The 23,622-nt window shown below is 50.6% G+C and overlaps 8 protein-coding genes across 8 annotated transcripts; 4 read left to right on the top strand and 4 right to left on the bottom strand.

Moving 5' to 3' along the window:
- Positions 1–313: 313 nt before the first annotated feature.
- ANOM_010502 (ELL-associated factor) lies at positions 314–1,617 on the top strand (the record flags this gene model as incomplete). The annotated part of the gene is made up of 2 exons (XM_015555758.1): positions 314–1,298; positions 1,343–1,617. 2 exons carry the CDS (start codon positions 314–316, stop codon positions 1,615–1,617), a joined length of 1,260 nt encoding a protein of 419 aa, XP_015402405.1.
- A 744-nt stretch (positions 1,618–2,361) lies between these two features.
- Positions 2,362–4,026, top strand: ANOM_010501 (putative cyclin; the record flags this gene model as incomplete). Its single annotated transcript, XM_015555757.1, has 1 exon — positions 2,362–4,026. The coding sequence occupies one exon, from the start codon at positions 2,362–2,364 to the stop codon at positions 4,024–4,026; it is 1,665 nt and encodes a 554-aa protein (XP_015402406.1).
- Positions 4,027–4,578: 552 nt separating this feature from the next.
- ANOM_010500 (AGC family serine/threonine-protein kinase) lies at positions 4,579–6,339 on the bottom strand (the record flags this gene model as incomplete). Its single annotated transcript, XM_015555756.1, has 1 exon — positions 4,579–6,339. One exon carries the CDS (start codon positions 6,337–6,339, stop codon positions 4,579–4,581), a length of 1,761 nt encoding a protein of 586 aa, XP_015402407.1.
- Positions 6,340–7,479: 1,140 nt separating this feature from the next.
- On the bottom strand, positions 7,480–8,580 carry ANOM_010499 (dihydroneopterin aldolase; the record flags this gene model as incomplete). The annotated part of the gene is made up of 2 exons (XM_015555755.1): positions 7,480–7,683; positions 7,768–8,580. The coding sequence occupies 2 exons, from the start codon at positions 8,578–8,580 to the stop codon at positions 7,480–7,482; spliced, it is 1,017 nt and encodes a 338-aa protein (XP_015402403.1).
- A 1,154-nt stretch (positions 8,581–9,734) lies between these two features.
- On the bottom strand, positions 9,735–15,174 carry ANOM_010498 (electron-transferring-flavoprotein dehydrogenase; the record flags this gene model as incomplete). The annotated part of the gene is made up of 10 exons (XM_015555754.1): positions 9,735–10,042; positions 10,090–10,117; positions 10,177–10,273; positions 10,334–10,407; positions 10,882–11,042; positions 11,107–11,112; positions 11,168–11,374; positions 13,151–13,221; positions 13,272–14,793; positions 14,871–15,174. The coding sequence occupies 10 exons, from the start codon at positions 15,172–15,174 to the stop codon at positions 9,735–9,737; spliced, it is 2,778 nt and encodes a 925-aa protein (XP_015402404.1).
- Positions 15,175–17,662: 2,488 nt separating this feature from the next.
- Positions 17,663–19,734, top strand: ANOM_010497 (TBP family protein; the record flags this gene model as incomplete). Its single annotated transcript, XM_015555753.1, has 5 exons — positions 17,663–17,839; positions 18,055–18,401; positions 18,467–18,554; positions 18,625–19,039; positions 19,096–19,734. Coding segments are annotated over 5 exons (891 nt in total), but the record flags the coding sequence as incomplete, so codon positions are not given.
- A 111-nt stretch (positions 19,735–19,845) lies between these two features.
- On the bottom strand, positions 19,846–21,359 carry ANOM_010496 (NAD(P)/FAD-dependent oxidoreductase; the record flags this gene model as incomplete). The annotated part of the gene is made up of 3 exons (XM_015555752.1): positions 19,846–20,128; positions 20,186–21,173; positions 21,311–21,359. The coding sequence occupies 3 exons, from the start codon at positions 21,357–21,359 to the stop codon at positions 19,846–19,848; spliced, it is 1,320 nt and encodes a 439-aa protein (XP_015402402.1).
- A 503-nt stretch (positions 21,360–21,862) lies between these two features.
- On the top strand, positions 21,863–22,966 carry ANOM_010495 (class I SAM-dependent methyltransferase; the record flags this gene model as incomplete). The annotated part of the gene is made up of 2 exons (XM_015555751.1): positions 21,863–21,960; positions 22,078–22,966. 2 exons carry the CDS (start codon positions 21,863–21,865, stop codon positions 22,964–22,966), a joined length of 987 nt encoding a protein of 328 aa, XP_015402400.1.
- Positions 22,967–23,622: the final 656 nt, after the last annotated feature.

The raw sequence follows: 23,622 nt of genomic DNA, 5'->3' as shown, positions 1-23,622 counted from the left end.
TTTTCTTTTCTTTTTTTTATTCCCTCCCAGTCTAGGGGCATTTGAAATATATATTATGTTCATCTTTGTTTCTATATATGTTGAATGTCTGTCCTATAACCCTCTGATCGGTGCTGGTCTGCCGGCTGCCCTCGTTCCGTCGTCGTCTTCACTGCCGTCTCTTGTGTGACGTCCTTCTCCCTTGCGTACACACGACCTGTCTATACTTACACCGAGGAATGCAACCCTCCCTATAGTTGGTGTTGCCAAAGACAACAAAACATTGAACAGCAACTTGGGGATATAACTTCACCCACCGTGGTCAAACCTACCGATGGCCGCCCCCGCTCTCTCAGCCGGATTAATCGATCCCACCAAACAAGCCGAGTACCCCATTATTTTGGGTGACAGGCTTTCAGGAAAAAATGGCACTTCACTGTCGAAGCTGGTCAATATCCAATATAATTACAAGACAAAGTCCGCGACCGCGCAACAAACCATTACCAGAGCATCGCAATCGAGGGATCACTACAACCTTACCATTACGGACAAAGCGCCGAATGCTGAACAGAATACTTTAACATATTCTTACCAAGGTAGCATTGACCCAGGGCAAGCTGTTTCAGAATCCGAAGAGCGAAATCTGGTCTTGGTGTTCGACTCCCATCGAAAGGCCTTTGTCCTGGAACCGGTTACGACACAGCTCAATTTCAACCTCCGCTCGGCTCCGGCGAAGACAGAGAAGCAAGTGCTAGAAAAGTATGACCAGCTTCGGACTTTGCAAGAGGACGATCAAGGCTCAGGAGACGATCGGGGTTCAGACCATGCCAGTGGGAACGACGATGGTCCAGCAGATGACACTAATCCATACGACTTCCGGCATTTCCTTCCTAAGGAGAATACCGATGACGATAAGTCGGTCTCAGACAACGCTACGCCAGAACCTCATTATAACACCAGCAAAGCCAATACCCCATTAATGCCTGCGACTACCAAACCCACACCGAGTCCGAAGCCTAGCCCGAAGCCTCGTCCCAAAACCCAATCCAATCCTCTTCGTCTCCCAAAGCCGGCCAAGCCGGCCAAGCATGACAGCGCAGGGACCCCCAAGACAAGCTCTAGGCCTATACCTCGCGATGAGGACGTGAAAGAGAAGGCGCCTGCTCAAGATGTCGCAGTCGAAGCAGCCAAATCCCCATCTTTCGAAAATGGAAGCAGCGCTTTGTTATCCCAACAGCCAGCTCCTTCACCCGGGTCGAATATCATCATTGATGGGGACCTCATCATTGATCTGGCTCACCGCCACCTTCTCGACCTGCGTTCCGAATTGACCCTGCTCACTTCTCTTCCAATAATACACCAGCAAATAATGATGATGATGAAGATGAGGATATCGAGGATCTCCGGTTGCCCTCCCCTGCTGGACACGGAGGGATACCTACTCGTTCCGGAAGGGTAGAGCCTAGTTACAACGCGCAAGCTGATGAAGATGAGGTTGAGGACGATGACGCTTTGGCGGCAGAAATGGAGGCTGCATTCGAAGAAAGTGCTCGGGAAGAGGAGGCTAGAAGTCATCAGTCATTACACCATTATAATGCTCCTAGCGATGACGAGAGTGAGGTCAGTGAGGAGGAGTAATTCTCCCTTTATCTTTGCATAGTTGGAATAGTTGTGTGTTTCTTGTTTTCGTGTTTCAAAACCATATATAAGCATGGCGTTCATTTGGAGTTTGGAGCGGAATAATGAACTCAATGGAGTTTTACAATTATCGATAGCAGTGATACCACCTATTGCATCCCAACCTGTATAGAGGATTAGGATAGTTCCAATACCATGACGTGTATTTCGAGTTGCTTGATGCATGTAAATGAGTTGTTCTGGGAGTCCAGGCCGGAACAACTCGATGATCCGATCTCAGATCACGCATTTGTCCGGCTGCGGATCATTCGAACTCCAACAAAAACCACCACCAGATCTGCAGGGGAGAGAGTCCTCTACCGAACAATTTCCACCGCTTTGCCTCCATTCTTTGAGCCATTTTGATTTTTTTCACCACTTTCTCTCTTGTCTTTCTCCGGTCTCTGAGCAGAGCCCCCACACCAACAACAACACAACAGTGCGATTGGCCCCGAATCCGGGCTCGGCCCACGATGCGATGAAAGGTCTCGCGCCATGGTTGATCTGATCTGTTAATAACTTGCTTTTAGCTTCTGGTAGTCAGCAGAGGACGGAGCCTTTCATTCTGGTCTCACTGGACGACTAAATGGTTGATACTGCCTACTTGTAGTCATTTGAACTTGGGTTCTTTCTCTTGTCCATATCATCGACCTTAACCGCCTCCACAGATATCCTGTTCCTGCAAGGGTAACAACACAATCCTTCATGGCGTCCACAACATCACAGCCGTCGGAGAAGCGACCTGTGCCCGCGCCCTCGAACCCCGTCCTTCTTGCGACACAAGCCCAATGGCTTTTCACAGATGAGGAGCTCACGCGTGCGCCGTCGCAACTCGACGGTATGGCACTGGAGGCAGAACATACAAGTCGCAGTAAAGGGGTCAATTTCATCACTCAAGTGGGCATTATGTTAAAATTGCCCCAGCTCACAATCGCAACTGCGGCCGTATACCTTCACCGGTTTTTCATGCGGTACAGCATGGTCGACCTGCCGCAACGACCGGGAATGCACCCTTATCCGATTGCTGCCACCGCATTATTCCTATCGACCAAAGTGGAGGAGAATGTGCGGAGGATGAGAGAACTGGTAGTCGCATGTTGTCGGGTAGCGCAGAAACAACCCAACCTGGTCGTGGACGAGCAATCTAAGGAGTTCTGGAAATGGCGAGATACGATTCTGCACCATGAGGACCTCCTTCTGGAAGCCCTTTGTTTCGATCTCCAACTTGAACAGCCCTACCGTATCCTCTACGACTTCATCTGCTACTTCGGCGTCAACGAGAACAAACCCCTCCGCAACGCTGCCTGGGCCTTCGTCAACGACTCTATGTTCACCGTTCTTTGCCTGCAATTCTCGGCTCGGAACATAGCTGCCGCCGCCCTTTACGCCGCCGCCCGACATTGCGATGTAGGATTTGAGGACGATGTCTCGGGCCGGCCGTGGTGGGAGCAGGTCGACGTGGATCTGGCACAGGTGCGTCGCGCGTGCACAAGAATGGCACAATTGTACGAGAACAATGCCATGCAGAAACATAGCCAGTACTACCCGACCACCCCCATCTTCGCAGACGAGGGTACTGAGAAGACCAGGATCCCGCGTGCTGGCAGCCCGGCTGGTACCCTGCGTGAAACAGACAACGCGAATGGACGGAAGCGGTCGAGAGAGCCCGAAGACGAAGCCCAGGGCCGCTCAGAAGAACCACCGGTTCCGCACGACCAAGAACCGACGAACGGCGAACGATCTCCGAAACGACCACGCATGGGCTCAGACGCCGCCGCACAAGAGGCTTCAGCCGACAAGAACCCATCCAACTCGACGTCGTTTAATTCCTCCCAGGGAGCAACAGCTCCCCAGTCAACAGGGACACGCCCACTCCCCCACGACCGCCACCATACAAACGGTCATCTCCCTCCCCCTCCTCACCGCTACCAACATCCCCTGCCTCCCGCCCCGCGAACATTCCCCCGCCGAGACAGCGACCCCCGTCCAAGCGGCAGCGGCGGACGCCCAAACGCTCCAGTCGACGACCCAATCCAACAACGGATCGACGAAATCGTATCCCAAAACATGACCAATCCCCAAGCGGACCCCCGCCGCGAGACCGACGTAACTCAGACCGATACCGCGAACACGAAGACTCCAGCCGAAGACGTCGCTCAGACCTCTCCTCCACCAGCAGAAAATCCACCGACGAGCAACACCCTCCACCCCCGCCTCCTCCTCCTCCCTCCGATAAGCTCCAGAACCAGCAACCACCACCGCCTCCTCCGCCACCAGACCAGGATGAAGAAGGCGGAGGAAGCGAAGAGGGCGAGCTATAGTCATTATAAGTTCTTTACGGTCTCCTCTGCATCCTTACCCACCCCTTAAAAACAACTATATCTCTACTATAACCTGGCTTATATCACTGGACATCCTATTCCATTGTCTATTCTTAGTCCGGCGGGTTCGTTGGCTACACTGTACAGTACATATTCCTACGTAGTGTGGACGGGGGCAAAACGAAGTATACAGAATCATTGGTTTGAATATCTCGATGATATAATGCTATTACAGGAAGACGAAAAGAAACAGAAAAGAAAAATTTAGGAAATTCTGTTTGTAATTTATTGCTACCTAGGTCAATATTACTGACTACTTCTGTTGGCACTGCTTTGGTTGGCTGGTGTTAGTAAAAATACATCGTTGTAGCTCTGGGTGGTTGTTGGTCTAGCAAAATTTGGCGCAATTCTATCCGACACGCATACGTTATAGATGGAAAAACTACGCAGGGGACGTAAGGATGTGTGTACGGAAGCCAACATGGATGCCATTGAAGCTAGATTTACCTGTGCTGTCACGTGGAAATAGGCAGCCAAACGAAAGATACCCGTTGCCATAGTCTGTGTTTTCGTCCCGCAGGCCAGGGACGCGCAGTGCGAGTCAAAACCCTTTAGTCGCGATGCCCAGTCCGTGATCAAGCAAGCTGCTGGAAGCTACGAAACTGAATCCTCCGAAGGGGTTGCTCTCTTCTCCCATGACGTCGTAGCCAGATGACATAGGACGCTGGCTGCCGCGCTGATGGGCGGCATAGTGATCATCGAAGCCGGCAGAAGCAACGAGCGGGCTCAGTGGCAGATGAGTAAAATCGTCGGAGAAGTTCTCAGCGAGTGCAGGGTCCGTGACAACAGGGACAATCGGAGGAGTAACTGCACGGCGCCCTAGAGCTTTCCAGTCGATCTTGCGGAAGAACCGGTGGTTCTTGATCGTCTGGAGGTCTTTGGGCATATGGTATCCAAGACGCTTGGATGGCTCCTTGCGAAGGAGACGGGTCAACAGGTCTTTGGCGTCCGGGCCAAGGAAGTAGGGCAGGGTTAGCTTCTGCTTCAGGATTTTCTCCTGCAGCTTGGCGTTGTTATTGGCTTTGAACGGGGGTGATCCTGTAAGAAGATCGTACGCCAATGCCCCAAGGGACCACCAGTCGCAAGCTTTGCCGTATGGTTTGCCCTGAATGACCTCTGGGGCCATATATTCAATGGTGCCCAGCGAAGAGTTGCAGCGGTCATCATCATTGGCAGATATCTTGCTGAGACCGAAATCTGTCAGCAAAAGGTGGCCTTGGTGGTCCAAAAGGCAATTTTCAGGTTTCAAGTCACGGTAAATCACACCGACGTTCTGATGCAGATGCTCGAGCGCGAGGACCATTTCCGCCATGTAAAAGGCCGCCACATCTTCATCGAACATACGCTCCATGGCTAAATGCGTGAATAGCTCGCCACCTTGGGCGTATTCCAGGATGAGGTAAAGCTTCTCATGGTCCTGAAAAGCGTAGAAAAGCTTGACAACAAACGGATGGCGGTTGACGCTCTCCAAGATCATACGTTCTGTCTTGGTCTGCTCCACTAGCTTTTTATGAACGGTGATTGAGGCCTTCTGGAACTGTTTCTGAGCATAAAGCTTGCCTGTGAGAGCATGACGCACCAACAGGACGGTCCCAAAAGAGCCTTTGCCCAGACAGAGGAGGGGCTCAAAGTCATCTGTGGTCATCTTCCGGCAAAGCTGGGTGCGCATATCCTTAACACTTGACGTATTGTAAGACTTTTCCTCCGCTACTGCATCAGCGCTGACATAGTCGTGTTCCAGAGGCACCTCATAGCTGGTCAGAACCTCCGTTTGGTCACTGTCCGAGCAAACACTAGCGTTGCTTTGTGCCTCGGAGCCAATATCACTTGGCACGCCTTGGAGAGAGCGGTCTCCCGACAAGTTCAGCGAATCGAGCTGAAGTTTTAGAGCGCTAACACCATGGCCTGAAGCTGGCTGGGACATTGGGCTATTACCCGGTCGCGCTGAAGAGCGCAGTGCGCGAGAACTAGAGGCCGAAAAGTCCGAATCCTCATCGCCAGAACCCAAGGGGGTAAAACCACGAACGGTGGAGATTGCTGGGGCGGCTTGTTGCTTTTTCTTTTTTCGTCGGTCTACCTTTCCGGGGAGCGGATTTGCATTCAGTTTCGGCGCTGGGAAAGGATTGCCTCCACGGGTACCCTTCTCGGAAAGCCCTTGTTTGCGGTCAGGGCTAGCATCACTCATTCGGAAGCTGACGGTTTGGTTGCTGTTCAAGCTGACCTCATCGCGGGGTTGCGACATGTCAGCTTGAGGGCTGAAGACGTCACCGACCGAGAGATCATCCTGCAATGTGCTCGACATCTCTATTTGCTTTTCTTCACTAAAGCTTGATATATCTCCCTTTTCCTTGCGTTATCCAAAGATTGTCCGAAAAGGGAACGTCACACTCAAAAATGACGACAGATCCAAAAGCGTAGAGGCACCGATAAGCACAATGCGTAAAAGAAGAGATATCACATCCACTCATTCATGGATCAGTCGGTATGTACTTGTGAGACCTATCAAGTAGTATCTGGTTTTGGAACAGACAGGTTAGACCTGGTTTTTTCCTCAGATGCACGAAAGTGGGGTATTCAGGGCAGGAGTTGCGAAACACCAACGCAAGGGGAGAAAACAATTATGAACCACGCGTACTTTTTTGGCGATAGATCCTACTTTTGCTCAGCCGGGTGGGCTTGACTGATTGCACTGGATGCTCAAAAGCAGCAAATTACCGTCCGCCCTTGTTCAGGACGGACCAAAGACCCCTAGCCAATTCACCTTGTCGACAGAGGGTTCGGGAAGCCGGGTAGACGATACGACCCGAGATCCAGCCAGCGCGGTAGTTCCTAGGGAGTATACACCAGTCGAGTCCTCGTTGGTGATCAGGGAAACAAAGCGAGCGTTGGCAGCGCGGCCAGCGAAGCGAACGATATAGGAGTGTGAAAGCGTGGGCGCAGACAAGCACATAGAGAAGTGGCAGTACGAATGTTTGTGATTGTTAAATGGATTAATATCCGGGGACACCGAAGAAAGGAAGTATAGGATTGTCTTCCGGGATCAACTCCTGGATTAAAAAGAGGAAGCGAGAGAGAGAGAGAGAGAGCGCGCGAGAAAGTGTGACCGCTTGGGGCTTCCAGTCGGAGATGTTAATTATTATTACTTGATTAAAAAAAAAGTCCGCTTGGCCATTGATCCGGGGACCAATCAGCGTGTTCTGGTGCTAAGCGGCACTAGCCCGATCAGGGACCGCGGGTCTTCACGTGCGGCAGTCATTGGGTCCTACTTTTACCTCATTCAACAGACAGAAACATCAACCGTTACAATTATGCTGGTAGTAGCTTGGTAGATCTGACTACGAATTGACTGCGGAGTCCATCGCAAGTCTCAAATGACGTCATGGGCGGTGTTTGGGCGGACCGCGGAGAGGATGTTGAGTATAGCAAGCTGCAAGACTAGGCTCTATACCCGCCCTCCATCCATCTCGGATCTCTCAAAGAATGACAGTGACCGGGTGATCTCTATCCCTGATCTTCCCACAAAGGCCAACGCGCTAGGCTTCTCTACTCGAACTGTCACGCGCTCGTTGGCGAACTCAACTGTCACTATGCGCGCGACAAAAGTCGCTAGTGCCTCCACGGTTTGGAAAGAGGTTTCCTCAACGCGCTACCAGACGTGGACATCCCAGATTAGTCACGGCTCGGCATAGACAACTGCAGCTTCATGGTACGGGCAAAAAGAAGTACTAACCTCTGCGACAGTTCTAGTCATTTCCTGGTAAGTGTCTACCACAGTTGATCCCCATGCCAACTGGCCCGGACCCTTAAACTCCAGCGAAACGATCACAGCCTGCTTCTCAACTCTCTCATGGGAATTGACACCAAGGATACAATGGCATCTTATGCCCTCAATACGGAATTCCTCTTCCAGAACCACAGGGCACCGTTCAGAATCCTGAAGATTGCCCACGACTTCGTTGTCTTGCTTGTAACCCCAAACCGTGACGCTGCGGTATTTCAGGCCTTCTTCCGCACGCAGCAGGGCCTTGGGGAGATGTAGCCAAACCTCACATCGACCAAAGACACCGTCAATAGGGGATGCCAAGGGTGGTGCTTGATTGGCGGCATTGTGCAAGTGTGACATTCTCCTAACCCCGGCCGTAGTCTCATCGAGTAACCCTAAGCTGCAGTTCGCAACAATGGCCGCCGTCAGTCGTACATCCTGACCAACATCATTCTTCATCATCGAATTTCGTCGGTTGCCTTCCAGGCTAATCATCCGTTTCCCTGGATGTTCTTCATGCTGCCCCATATTGCGGATGTCTTCTTCTAACCGGCGATAAAGCTTCCCATAGTCGATAGAAAGAGAGACATCATCCGCATTGGCAGCTGCAACGGCCGACGAGTAAGATAATTTCAGAGACACGGTGCACGGCTGCGACTTCCCAAGCCGATGCCATGCCTCTGGTGCAGCAGGGAGAGGGAGCTCAATATCGCGGAGTCGCACGCTATCTAGGACGGCAGGGTAAGACGGTATATGAACATTTACTCGCTGTTCGGCCATTGTAATTGCAATAAAGGCTCACAGCTTGTAACCTTTTTTTTATAAAAAAGAAAGAAACAAAGAAACAAAGAGAAAAAATGGGTGGGTTGTTCTCTGCTTGCAGCTGGCGTCCTTGGAAGCGAAAGCTAAGATAGCTCTGACGTCAGTACACCTGAGTGTCACTGACAACAATTGGTAGAAAAGTTGTACAGAAGAATTAGCAAATGCTCATCGCAGGAACTGATGATTCGCCTAGACTACTTTCCAACGCAAGCAGCTCTGATCAATGGCGGTTGCTTCTCGTGGTTCTGTGTCCGAAGATTGAGAAAGAATGATGGTGGGGTTCTTTAGCGCGGGGAGCTTCAACAAATATTACGCCGGTATGAACTGAACACCACAAACTTAAAGCTATCTCCACCCGGATTTCTCGCCTCAGCTCAGTGAACCCCGGCTGGAGTTGGTCATCCGCCACTGTTTCATCGGCCAACAAAGTTAGATACATACTACTTCAGCACTCCGGGCACTCGGGGTGAAATTGATACGGTACTTACCACCCGTCTGTGCCCCGCGCAGGTGTTTACGTATTTCATCGGTCAGTGACTCCATAACGGTAGCTCCGGTAATCCTATTAATACATATCCAGACCTCCCGTAGAGTAAACAAGCGATAGACTTGGTTGGTCAATGTACAATATCCTCGTAAACTGGTCCTTATCATATCATATCAGGGAATCATGTATGCCGCAGGAACAAAAGATGGCCCTATCCACAACACCCGGCGCAGCGCTGGCCAACCACCAGGAAAATGTACCACATCTCGAGGGAAGCGTGCGGCGCGCTAAGAGATAGACAGCAAGTAGACTGTCGTCGCATACCTTTTCCTTTGAATTTCGGGGGGGTTTCTAGTAAGTGCTCAAGGGCCTCAGAAATTGTCCTCACGTCAAGCAATAAACAGAAATTTTTCGACAACAGGCACGTCGCATCTTCGGTGCGTCCATTCCAGGAAATGAGGGTGGGTTGGGATCGCAACCGATTCCTTTTGGAAAGCAGGGCAAAGTAGAATCAAGCAAGCACAAAGGAACACAAGAGAGAGAGAAAAAAAAGGGGGGAGATGAACACAAAGCACATGGGTATCCGCCATGCATTCAAGACAACCAAATCACGAGAGACAGGTATTTACCAGTAACCACGGCGGTCATAGGGCACATATTCACCCCGTGGGGGACTTCGAGGGCGTCCGTAAGGCCTTGGTGGCATATAGGGATCCTCATACCGAGGAGGCGGCGGCGGGGGGCGGACATCATAGGGGTCTTCATAGGGTCGACGTGGAGGTGGATAATCATCAATACGGGGACGGGGAGGCGTCCGGCGTCCATAGCCATCACGGTCATAATAATCCCGGCGCATTGGAATTGGTGACCGCTCCCGGTAATGAGCACGGGGACTGTAGCCCCGAGGTGGAGGGAATCTCCGGTCGTACTCATCTACGGGTGGATAGCTCCGGCGAGGGACCGAGACCGGTAAGGATCACGGAAAGGGCGCTCGTCAACAGGCTGGATCTAAAGGATTTCAAAATGAGGACCTCATCCCAGCTCCTTAGGCGCAATTTGGTTCTTACATCTGCCACGCAGCTCACTCGGGAGCCTTTGAAATCACGCCCATCGAGCTTCTCAATGGCAGTCTTCAGGTCGTTCGCAGTCTCAAATTCAACGAACCTTGGAGGATTAGTGTTAACAGGGTCCGAGAGCCGTCCTGGTTTTTGTGAAGTCACCCACCCTCTGCCAAGTTCGCGGCCAGTTTCCGAGTAAACGACATCAAGACCCGCTCCACGTGCAAAGTCTTTAAGGTCCTAGAGAATTCCGCGGTGTGAGTTGATTTCCTGGTGCAATAGTGGAGTCCGGGACTATCCAACGGGGACGCATGAAACAGAATACAAAAGGAAACAGATTCAAGCCACGGTTTCACCAAACTAAATGGGAGCTCCAGAAACGGCCTGAGTCCATGCTGCTAGTGGGTATTCCGTCCAGATGGGATCCTCCAACGCCTAGCCTACCACAGCTCCCAAGGCAGCTGAGGTCCATGGAGCGTGCCTTGGAAGTACTATGGGTGCTAGGGTTGGGATCGTTCCTCCACCGGGGAGGATATCCAAATGCCAGGGAGGTTGTACCATGGCCGAGTCGAATCCTTGGGGAGTGCTATCCATGCGAACAGGGCAAGAGACAAAGGAAAATCGGGGGGAAAGCGGGGCAGCTTGTCATGCACTTATTGGCCAAAGTGCACGGCGTTCCGGGAATCCTGAGAAAAATAGACATGGGCTGCTAACCTGCCAACTTGTTTCCGGGAGTCCAGAAACCATCATACGGTAAGCCGTGCGACGGGGACGAGGCATATTAGGACGGTCCATTGGGCCAGGGAAGTTCTCCTTGCGACGTGGCCCCCGCGCGAATTGTACAGTGAGTCGCTCGCCTTTGAAATCACTGCCATCTGTATAGAGGATTTGGTCAGAAGCGCAATTACCCCAGGAACCGGCGCGAAACCGAATACATACGGAACGCTGAAGAAGAAGAATATTAGCCATATATACGTGCGGTGGGGGACCAACCTCCTACCTGGTACAACATCTCTAGCATCCATCGCATCTTCGTATTCAATGAATCCGAAGCCATTCATAAGCTTAATCTCAGTAATCTTTCCGGAGCCATGAGTGCTAAAGTGTTCCTCGATATCCTGCTTGGTAACTGAAGACCTCCCATGGCGCCCACGCAGGGCGCCGCGAGAAAATGTTAGCTCATTGCAATCAAATAGAACAAAGTTATCTAGAGAGTGTTATGGGTTGCCAATCCGGAGTTGGAAGTGCTTTAACAAATGAAAGAAGGACAAAGAATAAGTGCCAGTTCCCTCTATCAGCCAGGCACCTGGCTAGCGTTGAGAGAAAACAGCAAGTGCAGCGCATGTCCCTTTGTTGCGCATCAGGGCCAAACGAGAGGAGAGCCTTGGCGATCCATCGGAGCATCCTGGTACTTGGGGCGCAGCAGACTAAATGGGCAACATTCCGATCGGGTTGGAGAATCGAGGGGAACCTTTCAGAGAGGGGATTGATAAACGGCTGCATACCATTGCGGGGAAGATTCCCGAGATAAAGTCGTGTGGACGACACTTCGGTCATGATGGGCAAAGAAGAATGGCGTCTAGTACTGATCAAGTAATGAGAAACCCCAGTAAGATGGTTCTGGCCTCAGGACCCGCAACGGCCAAAAGAGAACGACGAGGAGATGCACTTCCAGACAAAGCGGCGATATTCGACGTAAACCCAGGGGTAAGACGAGACCTTGGGATCAAGAGGGCCGCGGTCCTAACGGAAGAATGGCTATTGTTCCTGAATCCCCAAGTGGGACGTTGGTCCAGAAGGTTGCTGGTGGCGCCTAATTAGAGGGTAATGGGGATCTCGGTAGCTTAACTTAAATCGCTGAAGGATGACCCTTCCAATGTTAGATTATCAGCCAGCAGAATACTAGAGCTAGATAGCAGAAGCAGAGAACGAAGAGAGTGCGCGAGAGGAGGATAAGGAGAGGGGAAAGAGTTGAGGGTGGCAGAGTAAAAAGAAAGACACAGAGAGATGGTCTGTGTTGACCGCCAGGCGAAACGGCAAGAACCAAAAGTTTAAAAATAAACTGAGAAAAGAGACGTCAAGTACCCCGTACCAACAGTGACCAAGGCAAAGTGACTTGTCTCTTGGAGCTTTCCAGCTGGAGGGAAACAATGCAAAATCAGTTGAGCCAAACAGCGTGACGAGAGCCTCCGCCTCACTTTTTGCTGGCGGGTCCACGTGGCCCCGCCGACAACCAAAGACAATCAATGAAATTCCAGCCTTGTGTTGACCTCCAATCAGACTGCATGCATCAATGGAAAATAGAAAAGTAGGAAACAGTATTGTGTATGCATTCAATCTAGACAGACACTAGTCAAGGGGTTCATGGCGGTCAACTGTAACTTCTGACTCGGAGAATAAAGAATACTACTCTCTCTCTCTCTCTTATTTCCGAGAAGAGATTGAATCGCACACACATAAGTCATCGATTACATGCACATTACCGATGGGATGTCATAACATGGTACTGTATCCTCGCTGGTACTGGTACGGAGTACATGTTTGTATGTTTGGACATACATCCAAATGGATCCTATATACTCGGAGTACACCGTACCTTTCGAGGTATTTCCACGGTTCCGTCCCATCAAATCCCCACGGGGTTGAGCCGCAAGACCGATTTGAGGTACGTTGCTGTACAGTCGCAGTACCAACTCTTCCACTTCATCTATAAGGGATCATACTATGAAATATTGTTTTTATTTGGTTTTCTGTGGTTCCCATTCTCTACCCCACCAGAACATATTGTGGAGCAAGTCACTACTACCATAAAAAAGAAACAGATATTTGAACAAAATCTATATACAGGAACCCGGCCCAATCCAATCAGCTGCTTTTATTTATACAAGGCGAAATACGACAGTGGAAATTACCTAGTGGTGACCATAGGTACCTAGTTCCAATACCGGAGTCGATCAGGTCATGAAATATTTAGGACCCTCACCACCTTGAGGGGTTTGCCAATTGATGTCTTGTGTCGGCACCTTAATGTCACAGGTCTTGCAGTGAATGCAGCTAAAGGCAAGATTAGTACCGAAAAAAGAAGGTGTCCGGGAATCACTTACTTCTGAGCATTGATTTGGAACCGAACACCGTGCTCCTTGGTCGAATCTTCAACATATTCATACACTCCAGCGGGGCAGAACCGGTTCTCAACCCCCTTGTACTTAGGCCAAGCAATGTCCTTGTGCTTGTCCCAGTCTGCCACCTGCAAGTGTACCGGCTGATCTTCCTCGTGATTGGTACCGGTCCGACTGACGCTGGTCAAAATATCGAAGCTGATGACGCCATCCGGCTTGGGGTACTCGATCTTCTCACACTCAGAAGCTTGCTTGGTGGCTGCTGCATCTGTACCGTGATGCTTGAGCGTCCATGGGGTCCTGCCCTTGAAAAGATAGGCTTCCAACCCGGAATACATGATGCCGCCGTAAAGGCCGAGTGGAGTACTAAAGGAAGGTCTCATGTTGCGCACCTCATACAGCTCCTTCCAGATCGACGACTTTCGAAGAGCATCCTCATAGTCAAAGAGGAAAACGGTTGCATCGTCCGCTTTACCCTGCAATGCCGAGAAAGCGGATTCAGCAGCCAGCATACCTGACTTCATAGCCGTGTGGGTACCCTTGATCTTAGGAACATTCAAAAATCCAGCAGTATCACCGATCAAGGCGCCACCAGGGAATGCACACTTCGGGATTGACTGGAAGCCACCCTCGTTCAGGGCTCTGGCACCATATGAAATGCACTTACCACCCTCCAGGACCTCCTTGAAGAGAGGGTGGTGCTTGAGCTTCTGGAACTCCCCATATGGCGAGAGCCACGGGTTAGGATAATCAAGGCCAACCACCATCCCAATACTGACCATATTATCACCAAAATGATACAACCAAGATCCGCCATAGGTATCCTTGGGAAGCGGGTAGCCCATAGAATGAATAATCTCCCCAGACTTAAACTTCTCCGGCTGAATTTCCCAGACTTCCTTCAGACCGATTCCATAGGTTTGCGGTTGGCTATCGCGTCTAAGATCGTACTTTTTGATGACCTGCTTTGTCAAACTACCATGACAACCCTCTGCGAGCAGGGTTATACGAGCGTGGAACTCCATACCACGCTCGAAACTCTCCTTGGCTTTTCCATCACGGCCGATTCCGAGATCGTTGGTTGCGACACCAAGCACCGACCCATCCGGCTTGTAGACTAGCTCACTGGCAGCAAAGCCAGGGTAGATTTCCACACCCAGTTCCTCGGCTCGCTCACCCAGCCATTTGGTCAGCTCGTTCAAGCTGATGATATAATTGCCGTGATTGTTCATCTGCGGTGGCGCAGGAATTGGAATTGCCGAGTTCTTAGTTAAAAAGCGCATCTTGTCTCCTTTGGCCGGCGTGGCACCCTCGAATCTTGAGGGGTTATCCTCCGAGAGCCAATCTGGCAAAAGCTCATTGATAGCGGTCGGTTCTAGAACATTGCCCGAGAGAATATGTGCGCCTATCTCGCCAGCCTTTTCCAACACAATAACACGAAACTCTTCGTTACCAGCTTCATTGGCCAGCTGCTTTAAGCGAATCGCAGAGGCAAGACCAGCAGGGCCTAACCGGTAGAGAATGTTCGTTAGCTACCTAGATCTTCCAGTAGGATACCAAGCAATATGAAAGGAGGATCCTTACCGCCACCAACGATACAAACATCGACCTCGTCCGATTCCCTCTCCACTTGACGGGGATCAAAATGGCCATCCTCGTCTGTGAGCTTGTTGGATAGCGACTGCGAGAAGCATCTAAATTGGCCGAGAGTCCGACTTGGTGTGAAGAGTGCTGCCTGACGGGTTGTCCTCCGACCGGAAGCCAAAACCGAGCTTCTAGAGCTCCGAAGAGGGGCTGCGGCAGATGAGAAAGAAGCTCTTGAGAATCGGGAGGCAGCTGGTCGCAGTTCGCGCCTCAAGAGAGGCAAAACGGCTCCTTTCGAAGCCATCGCAACGGTAGGAAACAGGGTGGTAATAGATTGGCGCACGGTTTGGAGGTCCTATATGTGGAACAAATGCATGGCAAGGGGTATACAAGCGTCGTTAAAAGACCCGAGGGTAGGGGAATTGGATTAAATGGTTAGAATCGGTACTGGAGCACTCAAGGTCAAATCCCTCCGTCACCGGCAAGGATGAAAAGGTGACTAAGCCCTCTTTAGCGGGAGGCTAGTGGTCAGTCTGAGTTACCGCCAACCCGAGGTAAGGATGGCCAATAGGAATCGCGGCAATAGGAATCACATCCGCCTCGTTGTTCCGCTGTTAGCCCGCTATCCGTCGGAAGTACCGGGAACATACAGTCTATACTCCGGCGTATAGTACTCCGTATATACTACTTGTATCCATCCCCTGGAGACATCCGGGGCATGGAGGCAGGGTTCGATCTATATAAATGCCGATGCAAGCTTATTGATTCTCACCAGATAAGATGTATCAAAGTCTGTGCAGGTTCAAGACTCGGTGTACCGATAAGGAAAAGGCCCCTGCCAGGTACTAGTAGCCAACTAGCTATACAATCACATGAACGAAGATCTCACGTGTGAAGTTCCATGGAGGAAGAAAAGAAGTTGGAATTCAAATAAGCATTCCATTCGTGCGTACTGCACGGCAACTAGTACTAGTAGTAGAGAATAGCTTTCATATCGATATGGCATGTGATGGGACGGAGAAAAGAAACGCCGTCATCCGAACCCTGCGTCCTTTTTGTTCAAGAAAAGCTTCATTCCTGGAATGGAATCTCGAAACTACGACTCATCCACACACTTGCAGACTCAGTGTTATTGAAGACTGTTGGAATGCTGACAAACACTTAATAATGTACACAAAGGGTATCTCTTCACTGTTTCGCTCATCTGTATGGGGTGTATGGTATTCAGCATACCGCCAAGGCATGTAAAATACCAAGCCATGCGTTATCAAAGTAAATACTGTACCTACAGAAGTAAGAGTGAACATTTGTACAAAATCGGATGTTTATTATAATATGACAGATCATGGGATGTGCATTTCTGTTCAAAAAAGCAAGTTCGGTGGATCACAAATTTGGCTAAAGATCTGGGGAAAGGCGGTCGGCGCCACCGTGTCCCGAGCGGCGCTTGTTGAAGGTCCAATTAGGACACCGTAGCCTCTACGGATGAGACGGCAAACTTTTTCTACCTGTCGACCCTCAAGTTTTTGCCAGGAGGGGAGGATCAGGTTTCAAGTTTGTGTTTCCCTTTTTTCTTTCTTCTCTTCTTTATCTTTTTGGTGTAGGAGCGCTCAGCATGATGTATAAAAACTCTACTTACCGAGGACGGGTGGAAAGAAGTTGTGTCCATGGATAAGAAAGAGGGAGAGGCGAAATTTTTGTTCAGCTGCCTACCGTTAAAGCGGCACGGTGAAAGGGAACGAGGGCGTGTCGTGAGGGAGACCCCGAGAACAGCAACGCGGAATGATTGGAAGAAAAAGGGAATGGATTGGCTGCGCGGTGGGACCGAACGTCGAGAGCAGGAGGACAGCGGACTGGAGGAAGCGACAGTGGCTGCAACCATGGCGCTGACCGGGAGAATACGTAAGGGGGCAACAGCCAAACAGAGCGTGTACGACCTGGTGGGGCTCCCAAACAGATTGCGTTGAGTGGGCCTGTTGATCAACAAACCAGAGATGACGAAATCGCACTGGGACGAAGGGTTGGCCACCCAAGAGCCGCTAGTGGAGCGCTAAGTCAGTGAGAGTCTGAGTGAATCCATGGATGAGCGCGACCGTCCGTCGCTGCTTTTGCCGCCCGCCAGTCGCCGGGCCCAGCCCCCCCTGACGCCAGCACTCTCGGGCAACTGTGAGTCAGCCTATATAAAGGCCCAACCTCCCACTTTCTGATGCTCTTGGAATTTTTGATCTTGGTCTTGGCACCGCCCCGGAACGCCATACAGTCGTCTTCTCTCCGCCCTCCCCTCTACCTCTATCTCTCCACACTTCCGCCTGATACAGGTCGCAGAGATTTGCTTTCAGCATCCTCTGCTTTGGTGGCTAAAAGACTCCGGGAAGAAATATTTTTTAGGAGGCTCCAAAAGGGAAAAGAAAAATATTATTTTAGTATTTTTCTGCCCCCCAGTTTCAGATTCACTTACTGAAACGGGAAGCTTACAACCTTTTTCTACTCAGGTGTCCATCTTACGACACACTGCAAGAAACAAACACACTCTCTCTTTCCACAGATAGACATTGAATTTCCAGGAAAGGAAAAGAAAAGCCAAAAAAAAGTTTTTGTTGTTTGCCTTGTTTGCCCCAAAAAAAAGCGCATATTCTTTCTTGTGTCCGCTCCCTTCACGTTGCTGTCCATTACTCTTTCCCCATCATAGTTGTGACAGTTCCCTTGTTGAGTTAATATCCTAGAAAACACTTCACTGTGCTTTTCTAGTTGCCTTCTCTGCTCTACATCACCTTGTGATACTTGACTTCTTGGTCAGGGTCCAGGTCTCCTCCCTGTCTATCAACATCTCTATTGTTCTTGTTGGAGGTCTTGCTTGACTTGACCCTGAGCTCAGTCCCGTTTCGCTTCTACACGAAGCGGTTTACTGTGATCAAACACAAGGCAGCTTTGCTGTCGGGGAGACATTGAGTTGTCCATCTCCACAAAGGGTATGTTTTCTTGCTTTCCCTACGCGAAATTTTTTTTTCTGCCTTCTTTGACCGCATGTCGCCTCACTTCGCGGTCATGTGGTGTTTTTGCTAGACCGACTTGTCGAATACATCTATGTATATGTTCACTCAATATATTCTTACCCTTGGATCATACTACCTACCTGTCCTCTTACACTGGAGTTGCACGTTGACTGACTGTCCTTCGGGAACAGACTGCCAATCCAAGCTCTCGTATACAATCAGTTTTTGGCTGGTCTACAGCTCGAGTATCATCTACTCACGTCGCAATGGATTCTCTCACGACCCATCCCTCCACCGCGCAGCAGGCCCGGGCCTTCACTTCTCCTGCCTCTCTGTCCTTTCCTGGTGGTGCCGGTGACTTGACACCGCCTTCCGATAAAGACGGAAACATGGCGTTGAACCTTCAAGGTGCAAACGGACATGTGAACGGCCAGCAGCAGGGAGGAAATGCCTCCAACGGCAACGGGGTGACACCCGCTACTCCTGTTGCAACTCCAGGTGCCAACACTCCGGGGAGTGGCATTGTGCCTACGTTGCAGTGAGTATACTCTTGCTGTCTCTTCTGGTATACCAGAATGCTGAACAAGGATCTTCTTTTTTAAGAAACATTGTCGCTACTGTAAATCTTGACTGTCGCCTGGACTTGAAGACTATTGCGCTCCACGCAAGAAATGCGGAGTACAATCCAAAGGTATTGCATCTCACACCTCCCTGAGCCTTGATTGTCAGGGCATAGTGTGGCTGAACTGCTCTTTTACTAGCGTTTCGCGGCCGTGATTATGCGTATTCGTGAACCCAAGACCACCGCTTTGATTTTCGCCTCGGGCAAGATGGTTGTCACTGGTGCCAAGTCCGAGGATGACTCGAAGCTGGCATCCAGGAAGTACGCCCGTATCATCCAGAAGCTCGGATTTAATGCCAAGTTCACGGATTTCAAGATCCAGAACATTGTCGGCTCCTGCGACATCAAGTTCCCCATTCGCCTGGAAGGTTTGGCTAGTCGCCACCACAACTTCAGTTCTTATGAACCTGAGTTGTTCCCTGGCCTCATCTACCGTATGATGAAGCCCAAGATCGTGCTTTTGATCTTCGTCAGTGGCAAGATTGTCTTGACCGGCGCCAAGGTCCGTGAAGAGATCTACCAGGCGTTCGAGCTAATCTATCCTGTGCTTTCTGGTACAGTACCTTACATTCCAACCCGTTCGTAATATTGTTACTAACTACTCGAAAAGATTTCCGTAAAGTCTAAAAGGACTAATGTCGGTGCTCGCTTGCATAGGGGGATTACCCTTCACCTTTCGCACCCATGTATTAACATTTGCTCTTTTTCTTGTCTCTTTTCTTGCTCTGCGAGATTGTATCATGAGCCAGGCCGGACGTGTCGCGTTCGCTTGGTCGTTGCCTTTATTGTCGAACTCGCATATCACGATTCCTTATGCTAGCATTTCTACGGCGTTCTAGCGATTCGGTTTGTTTCTGGTCGTCTGTTTCAACAAACTAAAGTCTCTTTTTACAATTAGAAGTCGCACACCGCAGATTCAAGGGGGCGGTACTGTGCGCTGGTCGATGGTTGCTCCCTCTTAATTACTTGTTTTTGCGTTCTTTTGCCTATCGGCTGCTGACCCTTTCATCTTGACCCCGTCTCCATGGAAGTGGTTCTTCGAGCGCTATTTGTTTTCACGACTCTTTCGGAAGATGATGGATCAAATGGGAATAAATTTTCCTGCGATATTCCTCTAGACCTTTTAACGGAAGTGGACGAATGCACTGGCTGGTTGGTGAATCAGGCAATGAACCTGGTTCTTGTGGCACGATTCTTTCTACCTTTCCTCGATAGCCTCTGAACCAAATGGAGTGAAACCATACAAACATGTTCCTCGTAATCTATACACCGTTTCACGTAAGCAGGTTTTGATAGGGCTTTTTATATACAAGGTATATCTACAGGGGTATATTTTATGTCCAGTTTTAGTACTACCCGATTACAGGACGCCCTTGCGCTGTGCTTTCTTAGTTTTGGCCAGCTCGTCCATCAACCGCAAGCCCTTCGCACCAGACCGGCTTCCATCACCTTCAAACTCACCCTCTACAGCCGCCGGCCATTTCCAAATCTCGCCCAGCTCCGGCTCAAGCTTACCCTCCATTGCATCGACAATCTTGTCCCCGAGCACCGGGAGGAACTTGTACCCGTGCCCACTGCCACCCGTAGCGAGGAAGAGGTTCGGGTGGTCGGGATGATACGTGATGATGAAGTGACCCTCGGGCCTAGTTTTTGTTAGACTTGCCGCATTCCCACTACGGGTTCTTTCAGAGTCAACTTACGTGTCGGTGTACCAGCAGACTCGAGTCTGGATGAATGGCCGGTCACCCATGCTTGGTAGCAGATTCCTCAAAGCAGATCTCAGAGCTTCTTCGCCTTCTAGGGGGACCGGGACCCCGGGTTCCGGCAGACTGACTTCCATCGTTTCTCCCTCAACCCCGGGAATGGGCACATTCTTAGGGTTGACATAGCCGTAGGCGTGACGAGCGATCTTCAACAGATTCTTGCGCGGGGGGATGATGAAGAAACCCGTCGCGAAGTTGAGGATAGTAGGCATGTTCTCCAGCCGCCGCTGCTCTTCGTCGGAGATCTGGACGAACGCAACCGCCTGGCCCGTTGAGAGAGCCCGGCCGCGGAGGTCGACAAGCTTACCCGTCCAAGCCCCCGTCGCGAGAACGACCAGATCGGCCGTGAGGGAGGATCCATCTTCCAAGAGAACTCCAATCACCTTGCGCTGGGAGGCACCGTCGGGTTGGTGTGCGTAGAGGAGGGTCTTGACTTCCCCGGTTTTGAAGGTGACCTTGCCCTCCGTGTCGAGAAGCTTCTTTGCATATCGAACGCCGGCTTCGGCGTCCGACCAGCCTGAACCCCAATTCACGTAGCCGCCCGCCACATTCAACTCCTCCCCGTATGCGTGCGCCACTCGCAGGACGTCTTTTTTGGATGGCAGTAGCTCGACGTCGTTTCCTAGTTCTTTGACATTGTTGTAACTCTTCCTGGCGTATTCCTTGCCATTGGTGTTTCCTTCGGGGTAGACGAGAAGTAGTCCGCTTTGGATGTATCGGTTATCTTCGGCGCCCCATTCGGTGTTGCGCCAGCGCTCGATGGCTGCGTCCGCGAGTTTTGTGTACACAGGGTGCGAGTAGTCCGCGCGGACGATGCGTGAAGCGTCCACTGAGGAGCCTTCAGGGTTGGGGATTATAGGCGATGCCTCTAGAACAGTAACTTCGCTTGTGGGGTGCCTCCGGGAAAGTGAGAGGGCGGTGGATACTGTGTGGTTGGACAAAGAATCAGCAACCGTAAACTCATAACGGTGGTTTGTTAGGAGTCAATGGCAATGCGCTTGTGTAAATCTCACGAACAAAAGCAAAATTAGGGAATACCAGCTCAGTATATCCATCACTCACATCCAAAGACACCTCCACCTACGATGAGGATTTTGGGTGGTAAAGCCATGACTTTTGCGGTTATACTGGAATGACAGCGTTCAGAAAGAACTACTCCGTTGCACCTTTTCTGCAAAATGGACACAGAAACAGAAAAGATGCGGAGAGAGAAGTCCGGGGGACCTTTAAAAATAGTGGCTCCATGTTCGGAGCGATATAGGAGCACCAAAGATTTAGTTAGCGGTATGACAATTGATAGGCTCCCTATCGCCTCGTAAGCTTGGCTTTTCTTTTTTTTCTCGGCCGCAACGCAACTCCCGGTCTAGCCAACTCAGTTGATCGGCTATTACCCCCGGAAAATCATATGTTGATATATTTACCCCCATAGCATCGAATATGCATTGATCATTATCCGTTGGAATGTGATTTTGTTTATTGTTAAATAGACTCACAATTGAATGCTTGTCAGCCTTCCCCCGCGAAAGGATATATATCGGCCCGAAGATCCCCAAAACCACGGCAATTGAATGAATATCGTATAATTACCACATCCCACGCCCTTAATCACTCAGCATGAGCGCGTCCCGAGTAGGCCGGGCCGCGCTGAAGGCCAAAGTGCCTGTTACCGGTCCTAAAAGGACCGGCAGTAAGATTCCGGTCGATGGTCCTGGGTCAGTATATGATGCTCCCTTCGATTGCTGTGAGCCGTGCAGCATACTTCCCGGGAATAATCGCCCTTCCCCTGGTAGGCATATATAGAAAGATGGTTTATCTAACCGTCTCGACAGCAAGAAGCCGTCAGCAGCATCGCCGCTGCCAAAGCGGGCTAATCCACATCTCCTGAATCTTCAAGAGGCACAACCCCGCATGTCTCCAAAAGTAATGACCATTCTAGGGGTCGGTGTCCTCGGCATGAGCACATACTGTGGGTATCTATACGCCTCCTACAGACGAGAAGTGACCCATGCGCAGTCTATGGACGTGCCCAGGGATGTATCTGATCGATACAACCAGACAGCTAGGACCTTCGACGCTGATGTCGAAATGTCCGAGAAGCTGATGCGGATGGGGAAGAAGCGGCGAGATCTTGTCCAGAAGGCCCGTGGAAATGTGCTCGAGGTGAGCTGTGGCACGGGTCGAAATCTGGAATATTACGAACTTGGACAGCAGAGAAAGCCTAATGAGAGAGGGCAAGTAGAGCTTCAGGGATGCCGCTCCGTTACGTTTGTCGATCTCAGCCCGCAGATGGTAGAGATCGCGCGAGGCAAGTTCCAGAAGTTGCATCCCGGGTTCAAGGATGTCAACTTCCGGGCACAGGATGTGAAGGACGTTGCTCCTCCTCCGACTGGGGATAAGCGGGCTTATTTTGATACGATCGTACAGACCATGGGATTGTGTTCGATGCCAGACCCTGTTGGCGCCCTTCGCCACCTGGGGTCCATCACCGAGCCGGAAAAGGGACGGATTCTGCTTTTAGAGCACGGCCGGTCGCACTATGACTGGCTGAATCGCATCCTTGACAATCTCGCACCCGCCCATGCGGACCGCCATGGGTGTTGGTGGAACAGGGATATTGGAGCGATTGTCCGGGAGAGTGGTCTGGAGGTTGTTGAGGAGAAACGGTGGCATTTCGGAACTACATGGAAATATGTGCTGAAACCAGCACGTGGTAATTAAGAGGTCAGGTGTAGGCAGTCTTGTATATTAACCGTCCTGTAACATAGACAGCATGGATGTAGTACCCTAGCAAATAACTTAGAGAACTCTAGAGAGGTCACTACGTTTCGGTTTCGATGTACGCGATGAGGCTACGAGAGCGACGTGGGTAACTATAGAGATATTGGTATACATAAATTATTTATACATTCCACGCAAAGTTGATCCATGTAAATAAGCTCAGTGGAATATAAGGGTTCGTCCCGGTCGTTGATCCGCCACGTCCAGAGTCTATCGACTTCCTTGTTTGGTCATCTGATCTCGTTACCCTGGATTTATGGCCATCGGATTGCGGCAGGGTGACGGGGGTGACGACAGGGACCAGGATAGGCTTATGCAGCAATCGCACTGGATCGAAACCCTTACCGCGAATGCAAGTAGTTCGTCAGGTAGATGCAAATACTACCTAAATTAACCGAGAATATCTACATTTAGAGAAGTCCTACGCAATATGGAGTCACGCAAACGGTGAACATCGTGCCCTCTTTCCCGAGTTGGGAATATATCTGTCTGTAGTCAGCAAGCGACGATGCCGATCGCCTCGGAAACTAGAATACAAACTGGAACCGGTGTAGAACCTCTTGATGAGGTCAAGATGGCGTTATGCACATGCGGGG

Source organism: Aspergillus nomiae (assembly GCF_001204775.2).
Source record: "Aspergillus nomiae NRRL 13137 chromosome Unknown contig00443, whole genome shotgun sequence".
NCBI lineage: Eukaryota > Fungi > Ascomycota > Eurotiomycetes > Eurotiales > Aspergillaceae > Aspergillus > Aspergillus nomiae.
This window is presented reverse-complemented; position numbering and strand designations above follow the sequence as displayed.